The 14,106-nt window shown below is 32.1% G+C and overlaps 1 protein-coding gene across 5 annotated transcripts in view; it reads right to left on the bottom strand.

The window, feature by feature from the left end:
• CaMKII (Calcium/calmodulin-dependent protein kinase II) overlaps positions 1 to 14,106 on the bottom strand; it is a 699,413-nt gene that overhangs the window by 471,540 nt on the left and 213,767 nt on the right. For all 5 annotated transcript variants that reach the window (XM_072537374.1, XM_072537369.1, XM_072537372.1 and 2 more), the window contains exon 3: positions 10,600 to 10,659. In XM_072537374.1, coding sequence (XP_072393475.1) covers positions 10,600 to 10,659 — 60 coding nt within the window. The remainder of the gene's footprint in view (positions 1 to 10,599; positions 10,660 to 14,106) is intronic.

Here is a 14,106-nt window from a genome sequence, read left to right as displayed (position 1 = left end):
AATGCTTAAACTAAATACTACTTAATACTAACTATATGTAAATATATTTTCACAGCACTAAGACCTAAACCCGATTCAACACCTCGGAGGTTTAGGTCCTCTTTGTGTTTTGTTTTTCATAGACATATTTGTTTTATATATTTTTTTTATTTATTTTTTTTATTATATATAATTATTTTATTTTTATTCTTTTTTTAATGTTTTTTTTTATTTATTTTTTTTTGTTTTTTTTTTAATTATTAATTTTCATATTTTTTAGATGGCTATAAACAATTTTGTAGAAATTTATATTACATGTACCGAGAGGTCCAATAAGCCGATCCCTCGGCTATATATCAGAAACTATTCATGTTATAACTTTGGGAGAAAAAATTCCTTAGTAAAAGTGGCCAAGAGAAATGGCTGCAAATAACTTTCAAGTTTCTGGGTTAACCGCTAGGGGGCGTAACCTGTGAAGAAAACTTTGAAAACCAGTTTTTTGGGAAACATGCCCAATTATATATTAAGTAATCTAGAAAGAGGCCTAAATTCTGCACAAAGTTGTTCAAGTACTTTTTTTATTTTTTCAAATAAAGGGTGGGGGAGAGTGTGAAAGTATTTGTGGATAAATACCTACAACTTTGGTTTGGATCAACCGACTTTAACGAAATTAGTGTCATTAGAAAGAGTATGGATGAAATAATTTACATCTACTATAAAATAATTGCATTTAGTTATAATTCTCATATGTAGAGGGTTCTTTGGAATAGAAAAAATTAAAATTTGTTTTTCTTCAAAATGTTCAATAGAAACAACTATTTATTGTAAATTATAATGGAACTGAATTAAATTCGTAACAAAATGGCGCAAACCGCATGTTAATAGCTTTTGTCGAACTCGAGATATGAATAAAAACGCATAAACATAAGTAAGTATAGTATTGACTTACCCTGTATTATAAATTAAATTAAAAAATAAGTCAGTAGGTAAATTTTTTTATAGCAGAAGAATCTTAATGTTGATACCTATTTTTACCATTGTTATTTCATATGATTAAAAATAGTTTTTTCGAAACTAAGTAGGCTACAACAATGAATTTGAAGGGGAGTTCATATTGTTTATTTATTGACAGCAGTCAAAACATTGTTAAGAAGTGTTATATTATAATTCGAATTGAAAATTGCACTTTTTTCAATAGATATTAATATTGGTAATATTACTAATTAATTATCAGTCCTAATATTTCGTGTTGAGTATATAAAATGCAGAATTGTATTATATGATTGGAGTTTATTTCGAATGTCACCAAAATGCCGCTATTGCCTCACGTATATATTCTGAAAAGATATCCTGACAGGAGACATTATGGCAAAGAAGTATTTGAAAGAAAGGCAAGAAGATTAAGAGAAACTGGTAGTTTTCATCGTCCTTGTTTTAAACGACGTAGTAGAGGTATGACCGAAGATAATTCAATCAATGTTCTTGTTTTAATTCAACAGAATCCACATATAACTAGTCGGTAAATCTCTATAGAATTAAACATACCCAAAACTACTGTTCTAAGGATTTTAAAACGTCACAGGTTGGTGTTTCATATTATAAAGTGAACTTTTAGGTCAGAAATTTGGAATTCACTTTAAACTTTAGATTCAACTATTATTTTAATATTCCGATAAAAACGGCAACACGGCGCTTTTATCCGTTTATCCATTTCTTGAAAATACTTATGTACGATTTATCTTGTAAAACAATTGTGAATTTTTCAAGATTTTTTGAGTTTTAGTAAATATAGTGGTTTCTTTTTTACCAATATTTGTTGTTCTGTTTTTTAGACTACATCCTTATCATGTAGTTCTCCAGCAAGCTTTACATGAGAGAGATTTTGATGCAAGGCTGGATTACTGCAATTGGATGTTAGGTCTGCTAGAAGAACAACCGCATATCATGTCAAAGATTTTGTGGACATACGAGGCTACGTTTAATAGTGCGGGTGGTGTTAATCTGCATAATATGAATTATTGGGCTGAAGAAAATCCGCACTAGATACATGAGGTGCAGGTTCAAGGTAGATGGAATCTTAATGTTTGGTGTGGTATAGTTGATGGAAAGATCGTAGGTCCATATTTCTTTGATAGAACTTAAAATGGCGAAACATATTTGGATTTTCTGGAAAATCAGTTGCCTGTTTTATTAGAAGATATTTTCTTACAAACAAGAAGAGATATGATATTACAACATGACGGGTATCCTGCGCACTTTTCCAGACGAGTTCGAGATTATTTGTATGCAAGTTATTCAAATGAATGGATTGGAAGGGGAAGTATATTTTCATGGCCAGCTATATCTCCAGACTTAACATGTCTGGACTTTTATCTGTGGGGAGGATTGAAGGCCTTAGTGTACCAAACTCGACCAACCACGCGAGACGACATGAAACAGCGCATTATAAACGCAATAAATGGTATATCAACAGCTGAGATTGAAGCAGCTGTTATGTCTACGCGCGAAAGATTACATCTTTGTGTGGACAACGATGGAAAACAATTTAAACATTTAACTGAATATTAAGTTTTAATGATCGAGATATTTGTTTGATCTTTCACATATTTAATTTTAAGTTATAATAAAGAGTGAGTCAATACTATACTTACTTATGTTTATGCGTTTTTATTCATATCTCGAGTTCGACAAAAGCTATCAACATGCCGTTTGCGCCATTTTGTTACGAATTTAATCCAGTCCCATTATAATTTACAATAAATAGGTGTTTCCATTAAACATTTTGAAGAAAAACAAATTTTAATTTTTTCTATTCAAAAGTACCCTCTACCCATAACAATTAAAATTAAATGAAATTGTTTTATAGTAGATGTAAATTAAATTATCCACACTCTTTCTAATGGCACTAATTTCGTTAAAATCAGTTGATCCAAACCAAAGTTATAGGTATCCCACTCTCCCTCGCCCTTTATTTGAAAAAATAAAAAAAAAAGTACTTGAACAACTTTGTGCGGAATTTAGGCCTCTTTCTAGTTTACTTATTTAACACTTTGTATAATTGGGCATATTTCACAAAAAACTGGATTTAAAATTTTTCTTCATAGGTTACGCTCCCTAGCGGTTAACCCAGAAACTTGAAAGTTAGTTCCAGCGATTTCTCTTGGTTACTTTTACTAAGGAATTTTGTCTCCTAAAGTTATAACATGAATAGTTTCTGATATATAGCCGAGAGATCGGCTTATTGGACCACCCGGTACACATAATGGCGTTTAAATTGGTGGGGAGAGTAGCTCCTGCTGTTTGTAGGATTTTGTATAACATTTGGTTTAGCATCTGGAAGTTTGCACAATCGAAAATCACATGTTCTAATGTACCCAACTCTCCGCAAGTGGAATTTTGAGAATTGCCCAACCCTAGTTTATTTTTGTGGGATGGATATAAACCATGTTTGTTCCTTGTTCTGTTTAAGGTCTTAATGAAGTGCCGATTTGTAATACCGTAAAACCACGGTTTTTTATGAATTTTTGGTTGGATATCATGAAATCTTATACTTTTCAATGGGATGTCGTATTCCTGTTGCTTCCATTTGTTTTTTCTTAAACCATTGTCGTAGATCAGTGACTGGCATTAATGGTTCTTCTATCGTTTCCCCTGTTGTAGTAGCATCCTTTGCTAGTTTATCCACTATTTCATTTTTGTTAATTCCATAACGGACCTTAATCCAAACCAAAGAAATTTGTTTACCTTTATTCGTAAGTAACTGGACCGCTTCTAAAATTCTTATAATCACTACTGATGAAGAGCTGGATCAGTATCGATCGTTCCTTTGACCGAGTCAGTCGTTAATTTCGTTAAAGGCCGAGCCGGTTCCTAATTACTTGGTGTTTGGATTTAACTTTTTACGTATAGACAATAATTAAAAAGTGTAAACTGATAATTAATACGAAATAATATCGGTCCCCGATGGGGGACAAAAATAAAGGGACGTCTTTTATGACGACAGATACTGACATGAATAACAGTGAGTTAAGTGTTAATAATATTAATAATAAATCTAGTGAGGATAGTGATGTCCAGAAAACAGCGAAGCAGTTGGAACCGAAAACATTCAATCTCCTCTCAGATAAGTACAACGTGCAAAATATTTGGGTATATATAGAAAGTACCGACAATAACAATTTAGGTAGATTGCATCCAATGACTGTTGGTCATATTCTTTTTAAAAAATTTAATCTTAAAAGCATTCTTGAAATTAAAAGTATAGGCCGAAACCGGATTAAAGTGTTATTAAAATCACTTCTAGAGGCAAATAATTTAGTAAAACATCCACTACTGAAATCAGAAAATTTAAGAGCATTTATACCGAACCATTTATTAGAAATTAAAGGGTTAATAAGAGACGTTGATACTCGTTATGATATCAACTATCTCATGGAAAATATCGAATCAGACTCACGCGTTACTAACATATATAGGTTAAATAGAAAAGTCCAAAAAGAAGACAAAACAGTCGAATTTGTACCTAAAAAATCTATTGTCGTTACTTTTGAGGGGAATATTTTACCAAATCGCGTAGCTTTTAATCGAGTTTTTTTCTCGGTTGAACAATTTGTAGGTAGAATAACCCAGTGTTACAAATGTTTGAGATATGGGCATGTATCTAAACAATGTAACAGTACTCAAGAAAGATGTATAAATTGCGGTGAGATTAAAGATGATAAACACAATTGTGATAAAAATTTGATTTTTTGTATACACTGTAAAAGCAGAGATCACGTATCTATCTCAAAAAAGTGTCCCTCTTATGACAATCAAAAAAAAATTAAAAATATAATGATAGAGCAAAAAACCTCATTTAAGGAAGCCAAAGAAATATCTGAAAATTCCTTATCCAGTTTAGTAAGTCACAATTCCTTTTCACCGCTAACAAATTATGACAAACATTTTCCAGAACTTCCTAACAACGATCGTATATCGTTATCTCATCCAAATCGTAATCAAATCTCTACAAATTTCAATGGCAATCAAAATAATTCCTTTTCCCAACAAACTCATGCGAGGGATAGACCTCCAACCAAAAAAAAGAGAAAATCAAACTCTCCCACTATCCAATCACCTGTTCAAAAACCATTATTTCCATTCACCTTTGGACCTTCACAACCTTTGACAATAAATTCAAATAAACCAAACTACTCTAGTTTGGAAATCAAAAAAAGCAGTATAGCTAGCAATTTATCAATTTTTATCATGGACTTTATTAATAAAATAATTTCAAGTAACAACAGACAACCTGTTGATATTAACGTAATTACAAGTAGTATAGAACAAGTATTGGAGGATACTTTGAAAAACCAATAAAATTTAATCCTAAAATACGCAATTTAAATATAATGCAATGGAATGCACGTTCTGCTATAGCTAACAAAAATAGTCTGGTACAATTTCTTTTTGATAAAAATATCGACATTGCTCTTATAAGCGAAACTTGGTTTAAAAAAAATCAACAATATAGTTTTAGTGGTTACAATATAATACGCAATGACAGAAACGATGGCTATGCTGGTGTGGCAATTTTAGTACACAAATCTCTTCAATTTGTGGAACATAAGATCAATATAAATTACAATGAAAATATTTTAGTGTGTGCTGTACAAGTTAAATATGGAACTTTATCTTTAAATTTTGTATCTATTTATAAACCTCCAAAAATACAAACAATATATGAAGATTGGGTAAAAATTTTTGAACAGTTTGATGGGCCTTTAATTATAGGTGGTGATTTTAATGCACACCACTCTATATGGGGCTGTCATAATAATGATACCACAGGATCACAACTAATAAATGTCGCAGATGATTTAAATTTAACTGTTTTAAACAATGGAGAACCTACGATTTTAAGACGTCCTGATCAACGGGATTCAGCTATTGATGTAACCTTCTGTTCACCTGAACTAGTTCACAAAACATCTTGGAATGTCATCTCTGATACTCTAGGATCAAATCACTATGTTATTTCTATAGAATTAATTTTTGCAATTAATGAAAATGAAATATCTCCTAAAAATAAATGGAATATTAAAAAAGCCAATTGGGCATTATATACCTCGACGATTCAGATTTTGCACGATACGAACAAAAGTCACTCGGATAATCTAACTGAACAGTACTCCTTCTTCATTAATAATATAAATACGGCCGCAGAAGCAGCTATACCCCAATATAAACCTTATAAATGTAAACGGCACCCACCCCCTTGGTGGAATATTGATTGTGACAATATTATCAAACAACGAAAATTGGCTTTAATAAATTACAAAAAAAACACTAATTTTGAAAATTACGTTCAATACCAGGAGATCTCGGCTAGAACCAAAAAAACATTAAAAAATATAGCAAAGAAACATTGGATTGAATGGGTCTCTTCCCTGAATAAAAATACACCAGCTACAACTCTTTGGAATCAAGCTAGAAAATTTTACAGAAAACCAATATCAAAAATAAAATCTTTCGATCAAAAATGGATGGATGACTTTCTTATTAAAGTTGCACCACCAACTGCGAACCCTCAAAAATCCAGCTACATAGATCCAACCCCATCTGAAAAAAATCATTTTCTACTAAAACCTTTCACTTACAATGAACTAATTTTCGCTATAAATGATCGTAAAGATAATTGTCCAGGATACGATCATATCAAATACTCCATGCTTATTAACCTCCCAGAAGTAGCAAAACATTTTCTATTAGACTTTTTAAATCGAATCATTCAAGACAATTCTGAGGCAGATTTTTTTAAAGACATCATTGTTATTCCGATTCTAAAGCCTGCAAAAGATCCAAATTCAGCAGAATCTTATCGACCCATTTCTCTCTTTTCTTGTGTATTTAAAACTTTGGAACGGATGTTAAAACATAGACTAGAATGGTGGGTCCATACCAAAAAATTACTACCAGATAATCAGTTTGGATACAAACGAGGATGTGGAACTTTAGATGCACTAGCTACACTTGTAACGGACATACAGAGTAACTTTTCTAGAAATAACTATTTGCCTACTTTATCTCTAGATATAGAAGGTGCTTATGACAGTGTGTGTTTACCTCGATTAAAAGACAAAATGATCAATCAATTTCAAATACCCACAAATCTGGCACAAACCATAATTAATTTCTACACTAATAGACGCTTATACGTTAGAAACTATAAAAATGAATTTCTTGGACCACGTTATAATAGTTGGGGATTACCTCAGGGATCAGTCTTAAGCCCTTTTCTTTTTAATCTGTATACTGCCGATTTTCATAGTCTTAATATACCAAGTATCACTTACAAAACAATCCAATATGCTGATGACTTCCTAGTCTATACAGAAAGGAGTAAATATGAAACTTCCCTTACAATTTTAAGAAAATTACATGAACATTTCTCAAACTGGTTTTGTAAAAATGGTTTTAATTTATCCACTAATAAATCAAACGTGTGCATTTTTTCACGACATAATATTCCAAACATAAATACTATTTTATTAAATGGCCAAAGTTTAAATTTCTGTAAGTCAATAAAATATCTAGGTATGTTTCTAGATCAAAAGTTAACATGGAAAGTACACATCGAGTATATGCTTGGCAAAAGCAATAAAGGTCTCAATTTTTTAAAATCAATTTCTAAAACTTGGTGGGGTGCTGACGTAGAAACAGCTTTGCTTTTTTACAAATCTTATATCAGATCCATTCTGGACTATGGATGTATACTTTATGGATCAGCAAGTAAACAAATTTTAAATAAAATTGATGTATTTCAACGGACTGTTCTACGTACTTGTATGGGAGCAATGAAGTCTACTCCAATAGCTCCATTGCATGTTGAAGCTTTAGAACCTCCTTTAAATTTTAGACGGGATTATCTAAGTGAAAAATTTGTAGTGAAAATTTCATATATCAACAATTCTTTATATTCTGGCATAAGCTCGCTAAATACCGAGGATCTAACAAACAGTTACTGGATTCATAAAAATTCACCAACCCTTTGCACGGCCTTTAGAGCCATGTGTAACAATAAGTATACCAACAGTATTAGCAACCTTGAGATTAACGACTATTTCGTATTTTTTAATGAAGCTGATATACACATACCAACATATTATAGTATTCCATCATTAGATTCATGCATCTTAAATTCTTACATAAAAAAATGGCCCATGGCAACTGTAATCTATACAGATGCATCCAAAACATCGGAAGGGACCGGATGTGCTTTCTACATTCCATCCAAGTCAATAGAAAAAATGTTCAAACTACCTCTCAATTGCTCAATTTTTAGTGCTGAAGCTCTTGCAATTCTTGAAGCCTTGAAATATTTCGACAGTTTAAACAATAATGCAGTTTTAATAATATCCGATTCATTATCAGTCTTATTATCTCTCAAAAATACAAAGTTACCCAATTATAATTCTAATCCTTTTATTTACCAAATTAAGAACATACTTGTTAACCTTAAAAATAAAAATAAAACTACGAATTTTATTTGGGTAAAGGCTCATGTTGGTATAAAACATAATGAACATGTTGATTACATTGCAAAAGCTGCAATAACCTCGACAGCTGAAATTTTACCAGATGAGAGAATTTGTGTTCCTGATGCTTTTCTCATCTCTAAAAGAAATCAAACAGATCGTTGGAATACCGCCTGGCAAACTTTTTGCGACCACTCAACAACACAATACGTGCATATACAACCACACATCCCTAATTCCAGATGGTTTAAGAATTTCAATACCGCTCGTAAATATACAACAACTTTAATAAGATTGAGATTTGGCCACGCTTGTTATCCTGTTCATCTTGCTCAAATCAAAATATATAATTCAGACTTATGCGAAACTTGTCAAGAACAAGGAGATCTTAACCATATCTTTTTTAAGTGTTCCAAATATCTTCAGCATTCAGGATCTCTTTTAAACAACTTGAAAACTCTAAAAATATTTCCTCCATATCAAATAAATAACCTTTTGGCTACTAATAATAAAAAAGTTTATGATTGTTTGATTAAATTTATACATAGTGCAAATGTGTGTCTGTAGTCAATCTCAGCTAAGCTCGTTAACCTTTGTTCTAACCCAATTGTTTATTTACCTTTCTTTCCGTGACCTATTGCTAGTAATGTCTTAAACAAATGTCCTGATGGGTCCCTGGACAAGAAGTGAGTATCCCTGTTGTTCCTTATATTTGTTTTTTCTTGATATAATTTTCTCTTTTTGTTTGATTCAGTTATAGGGATTTTATGAGGTTTTTTGACTCGAATAGATACACTTTTTGCACTAGCAATTAATAGTATAGATTATACACTTATGTATGTATACACTGTATAATGTACACTTATGTATGCACTTAGGTGTATATGCATACACTTTTTTTTTTCTTTAGTATTAATTATATCAGAATATTGATATTAGTAATTTTTCTTTTATTATATCTCAATATGTAATTGGCTAAATAGCTAAGTGCTAAAGCCACAAAAAAAAAAAAAAAAAAAAAAAAAAAAAAAAAAAAAAAAAAAAAAAAAAAAAAAGAGCTGGATAATTTAGTTTGTATTATTGTGTCTACCGTAAATTGGTGTTCAATAATGTTATTTTTAAGAAGTGTAACAGAATTTTCGAATTTCAAATTAAGATGCTTTTTCGCTTTTAAATCAAAGTAAGGAGAAAAAAATTAATATTTTAAATAAAAAAATAGCAGTGTATTTGGGACATAAAAAGGTAGATTTTCACCAAATTAAACAAAAAATTTGTGGAAGATAAAAATAAAAAAATACCACCTTGGTTATTTGAATTTTACGCATAAATTATAAGGTGGTGTAAAAAGATTTTAATACAAAAGATGTAGATCTTGTTAATACCTACAACTTTGCTAGTTAACTTTTTTCCATGCGCCTTGTAGTTTTAACGAAAATCGTGATCAATCTTTTGTACCTTTAAGAGCTCACTCCCTTCCACTTTCCAGATTAGATTCTCAGTGAACCTGTAAATTATGTTTTCTTTAACTTTTGTTGTATTTTCTTCCTTTTCAAATGGATTATATGCAGTTACTATTTTTTTACACTTTTTACCATTTTCAAAGGTTGTAAACTCTGGTCCATCAGTCAAAACAATATCTGTGGAACATTATCTATATACAATTTAAAGCTAAATACCTATGAGCGTAGATAATTACGAGAATATATAAATATTCTCAATATAATGTTTAACAATTTGCTGGAGTATACCTTAATATTGTCATTACTCATTACATATTAACTATAAAGAAGCTTAGAAAAAATTGTGAACCTCTAACATCATGCAAGGCATGTATATCTAACGTGAATAATGAAAAAACAATCAAATAATAAAAAAAGAACGATTACCTAAATGCTTGAGAACCTCGGGATTGGTAACTATATTTACAATTAAAGACAAAAAAATACATTAAAATTTGCTCGGACTATGACATTCATTATTATAGTAGTGTGTGTCAAAACAGAATGATGTATAGCTATCAAAAAAGCTGATGATTGATGAGATAGAGGTAACGTTTAGTATGCGTGTGATTATGCAAGTTATTCGAGAATTTTGATTGACTTACCTATATTTGGATGCTGAAGTTTCCTACATATCCTTGCCTCCCTTTCCAATTTTTGAAAATCTAGAAAAAAAATGTTCATTGCAATAATTTGAATTTTAATTAGTATAAAATGTATACAAAAGATGTTTATTGTAGTTTTCAAAATTAATAACACTCCAGTCTTCAGGAAAATTCCCTATCTACCAAAAAACCTAAATTGTTCACAGCTGCCTCTATTTGTGTACGCTTCGTATCTCGTACGCCATTCCACTATCATTCCTATCCACCGCTCATCCGTCATTCTACCAACATGTCCGTTGTTTCAAGTATATTGTAGATGCAAAATAACCTTAACACATATAATACAAGATAGACTGATCTTTGCAATACCAGCCCGTTCCCCCAGTGCCACGTAGAAAACTGACGCAAAGCAATCTCTGCATCTCTTTCTAATTTACCAGGTTTATCGACCTTCTTCTTCTTTGAGTGCCTCTCCTATCGGAGATTGGATATCATTAGGGTGATTCTAATTTTATTTACTGCTGTTTTGAATAATTCGTTAGTGGTACAGCCAAACCACTCTCTTAAATTTCTCATCCAGGACATTCTTCTACGCCCTGGATTTCTGCGTCCTTGGATTTTTCCTTGCATTATATTTTGTAGGAATGTGTACTTTTGTCCTCTCATCAGGTGGCCTAAGTATTCAAGTTTTCTCTTTTTTATATTCAGTATAACTTCTGGATCGTTATTTATTCTGCGTATTACCTCTTCATTTGTAATTTTATCCATCCAACTTATTTTTAGTATACGGCGGTAGCACCACATCTCAAAGCTTTCAAGATTTTTAACATTCCTCTATTTAAAAGTCCATTCCGCAACACCGTAAAGCAAAGTACTAAATACATAGCATTTTAACATTCTAGTTCGTAGCTGAATACTAATATCACGATTACAAAATAATTTTTTCATTTTTATAAAGGTAGACCTGGCAATTTCAATACGTCTTTTTATCTCGTGATTTTGGTCACCTGTTTCATTGATGAGGGTTCTCAAGTATTTGTATTCGTTTACTTTTTCGAGTTGGGTACCGTTTATTGCGATACTAGTGTCATGTATTGAATTCTTACTGAAGGTCATATATTTGGTTTTTTTGACGTTGATTCTTATGCCGTAGTTATTATATATCTCATTTATACTTTCAACTAAATGTTGTTTATCGACCACGTGACCTAAATTACCAATGAGAAGGTCACGTGGTAAACCCGACCCAATAGACAGAGATGCAGGGACTGCTTTGCTCCAGTTTTCTCTTTCGCACTGTGAGAACACGACTGTATTGCAGCAGTTAGTCCATCTTGTATTATGTCTATATCTCACAGATCTTTCCGCCTTTCTCTGCTGTATATGTATTTTTTGTATATTATTTTTATTAAAAATTATGATTCTATGGATTTAAGTCACAAAAATTGATTTTAATGAAGTATCAAATAATAAAAAATAACACCAAAAGTTGTTTGGCGGTTATGTTTTTTCAAAACTGACGGATGACTTACTTTGAACAGTTTGTAGAGTTCATGGTTGTACCTGGATCTCCATACTCCGTTTCCTTTTTATTGTCTGCATTGCTCATTTCTATCAAATCTCTTTCTTCGTTCCAAATATAAGTTTTATTGGTGTATCAAGGTATATTTTATAGTTTACCATATTGGTGTACTAAGGTCCATCTCCATCATACCCATTCTTGTTAAATGGAACATCGGTAGAAAGTATAAAATTCTGTGCAGAGCAATGAGAACTAAGCTCGATCTGGAGTATTAATCTGGCAAGAACTTCTACTCCGTTCTTCCCGTTACTGCGGTCGAGTATTGATAGGCCGCTTCCCAATCTTTAGATATTGACTAAAGACCTTCCTTCACTCTATCCAACCGAACACCGCCAACATTTATGTTGTTTCACAGACAACATCGTCGAGGTCAGAAGTCCATTTGGTTTACTTAAGAGAATTCGTCTTTTTGTTTTACGTATTGTTTAGAAGTCAATTTTATTTTGTTTGTTATTATATTTGAATATATTTTTATTTATTGAGTTTGATGTCTATTAGAGCTACCAGTCACGTCAAAGTGATGCACGAGCAAAAGTAAAATGCCGCTTCATCCAGCAACGACAAAGGCAGACTCAGTAAGTGGTACGACGACAGTTAAGGACCCTGTTATACAAGCCCTAATGTCGTCGCCTTAGCAACGCCGCGTTAGCGTCGGTCCAATCGGATAATGGCACTACCATGGTGTATTAAATTATATGAACGGCAATTCTCCAGTTGGACCGACGCTAACGCAGAGCTAACATCAGCGTTCGTATATCAGGGTCGTAAGTCGTGGATATATCGCATGTGCAAAGATGAATTACAGCACGATTCCGAAAGGGGCGGCTTAGATTCCAAAGGAACCGTCAAATAATTGTGATCAAGACTAACAGATTTCTCTAGATATCGCGGAGAACTGACTCGAACGATCGTAAAATTCAAGCTTTCCAAAGAATGTGAACCCGACATATTAACCCAGGAAATTTCAGTCCATAGAAGACAACTGCAAGACCTAACAATACTAAGACAAATGTCAAACGCACAGTTTAATTCAATCAGAAGTCAACTTTGAAAGACATTCTAGAACTAACAGCAGACGTGAGCCCACTTGGAACACCAGGGAGAGGCCTGGGCTGCCAGTGGCACCAGAAAAGGAGGCGTAACTATTTCTTTGAAGCTTTCAGCAGTTGTTCGGTACACCATCTCCACCAAGAAAGCGCCGCGCATTGGACAAGATAAACACACCCACAGGCGGACCCCGGGGGGAGGTATAAAGATAAAAAATTAATCACTAGTATTTATATATTGAATCAAATCATTACTATTTAAATGGGAATAAGCCACAATTAAAAGTTAAAATACGTTTATTGACGTTTTAATTTCCACTTCGGAAATCGTTCTCAAAATACAAACCAGGAAAAAAAACCTCATAATACTATCCCGACATGGCAAGTATTTCGTCGTGCATTTAGTTTACTTTCAATAAACACCAAATTCTGATTTTATATGTTTGTTATTTAAAAAACATAAATGTGTTTGTTGTTTTGAGTGTTGTTGAAATGTTGAATTTATTTCCTATCCTTTTAAGTTTTTCTGATAATTCCTTTATGTATGGTATTGTTATTTTCCTCGTATTATTCCTTGTGTGTGCTGTAGGATCTCGTTCTAAGTTGTTCTGTTCTATTCGGTCGATTGTTGAAAGTTCCTTATTTATAAACGATAAAGGATAATCATATTTTAATAAAACATATGTTAACAAATGTTTTTCCTCCAAGAACGAATTTTCGTTAGAACAAGTAACTTTGGCTCTACCATATAAGGATTTAATGATTCCCTTTTTAATATTAATATTGTGATTTGATTTGAAATTTAAATATCTGTTGGTGTGTGTTGGTTTTCTATACACCTGAGTCTCATATCCAGTATCGTTCTTAGAGATTAAAACA

This window comes from Diabrotica undecimpunctata, chromosome 7 (genome assembly GCF_040954645.1).
Source record: "Diabrotica undecimpunctata isolate CICGRU chromosome 7, icDiaUnde3, whole genome shotgun sequence".
Taxonomy (NCBI): domain Eukaryota; kingdom Metazoa; phylum Arthropoda; class Insecta; order Coleoptera; family Chrysomelidae; genus Diabrotica; species Diabrotica undecimpunctata.
Note: the sequence above shows the minus strand (reverse complement) of the source record. Positions and strands in the feature narration are given on the sequence as shown.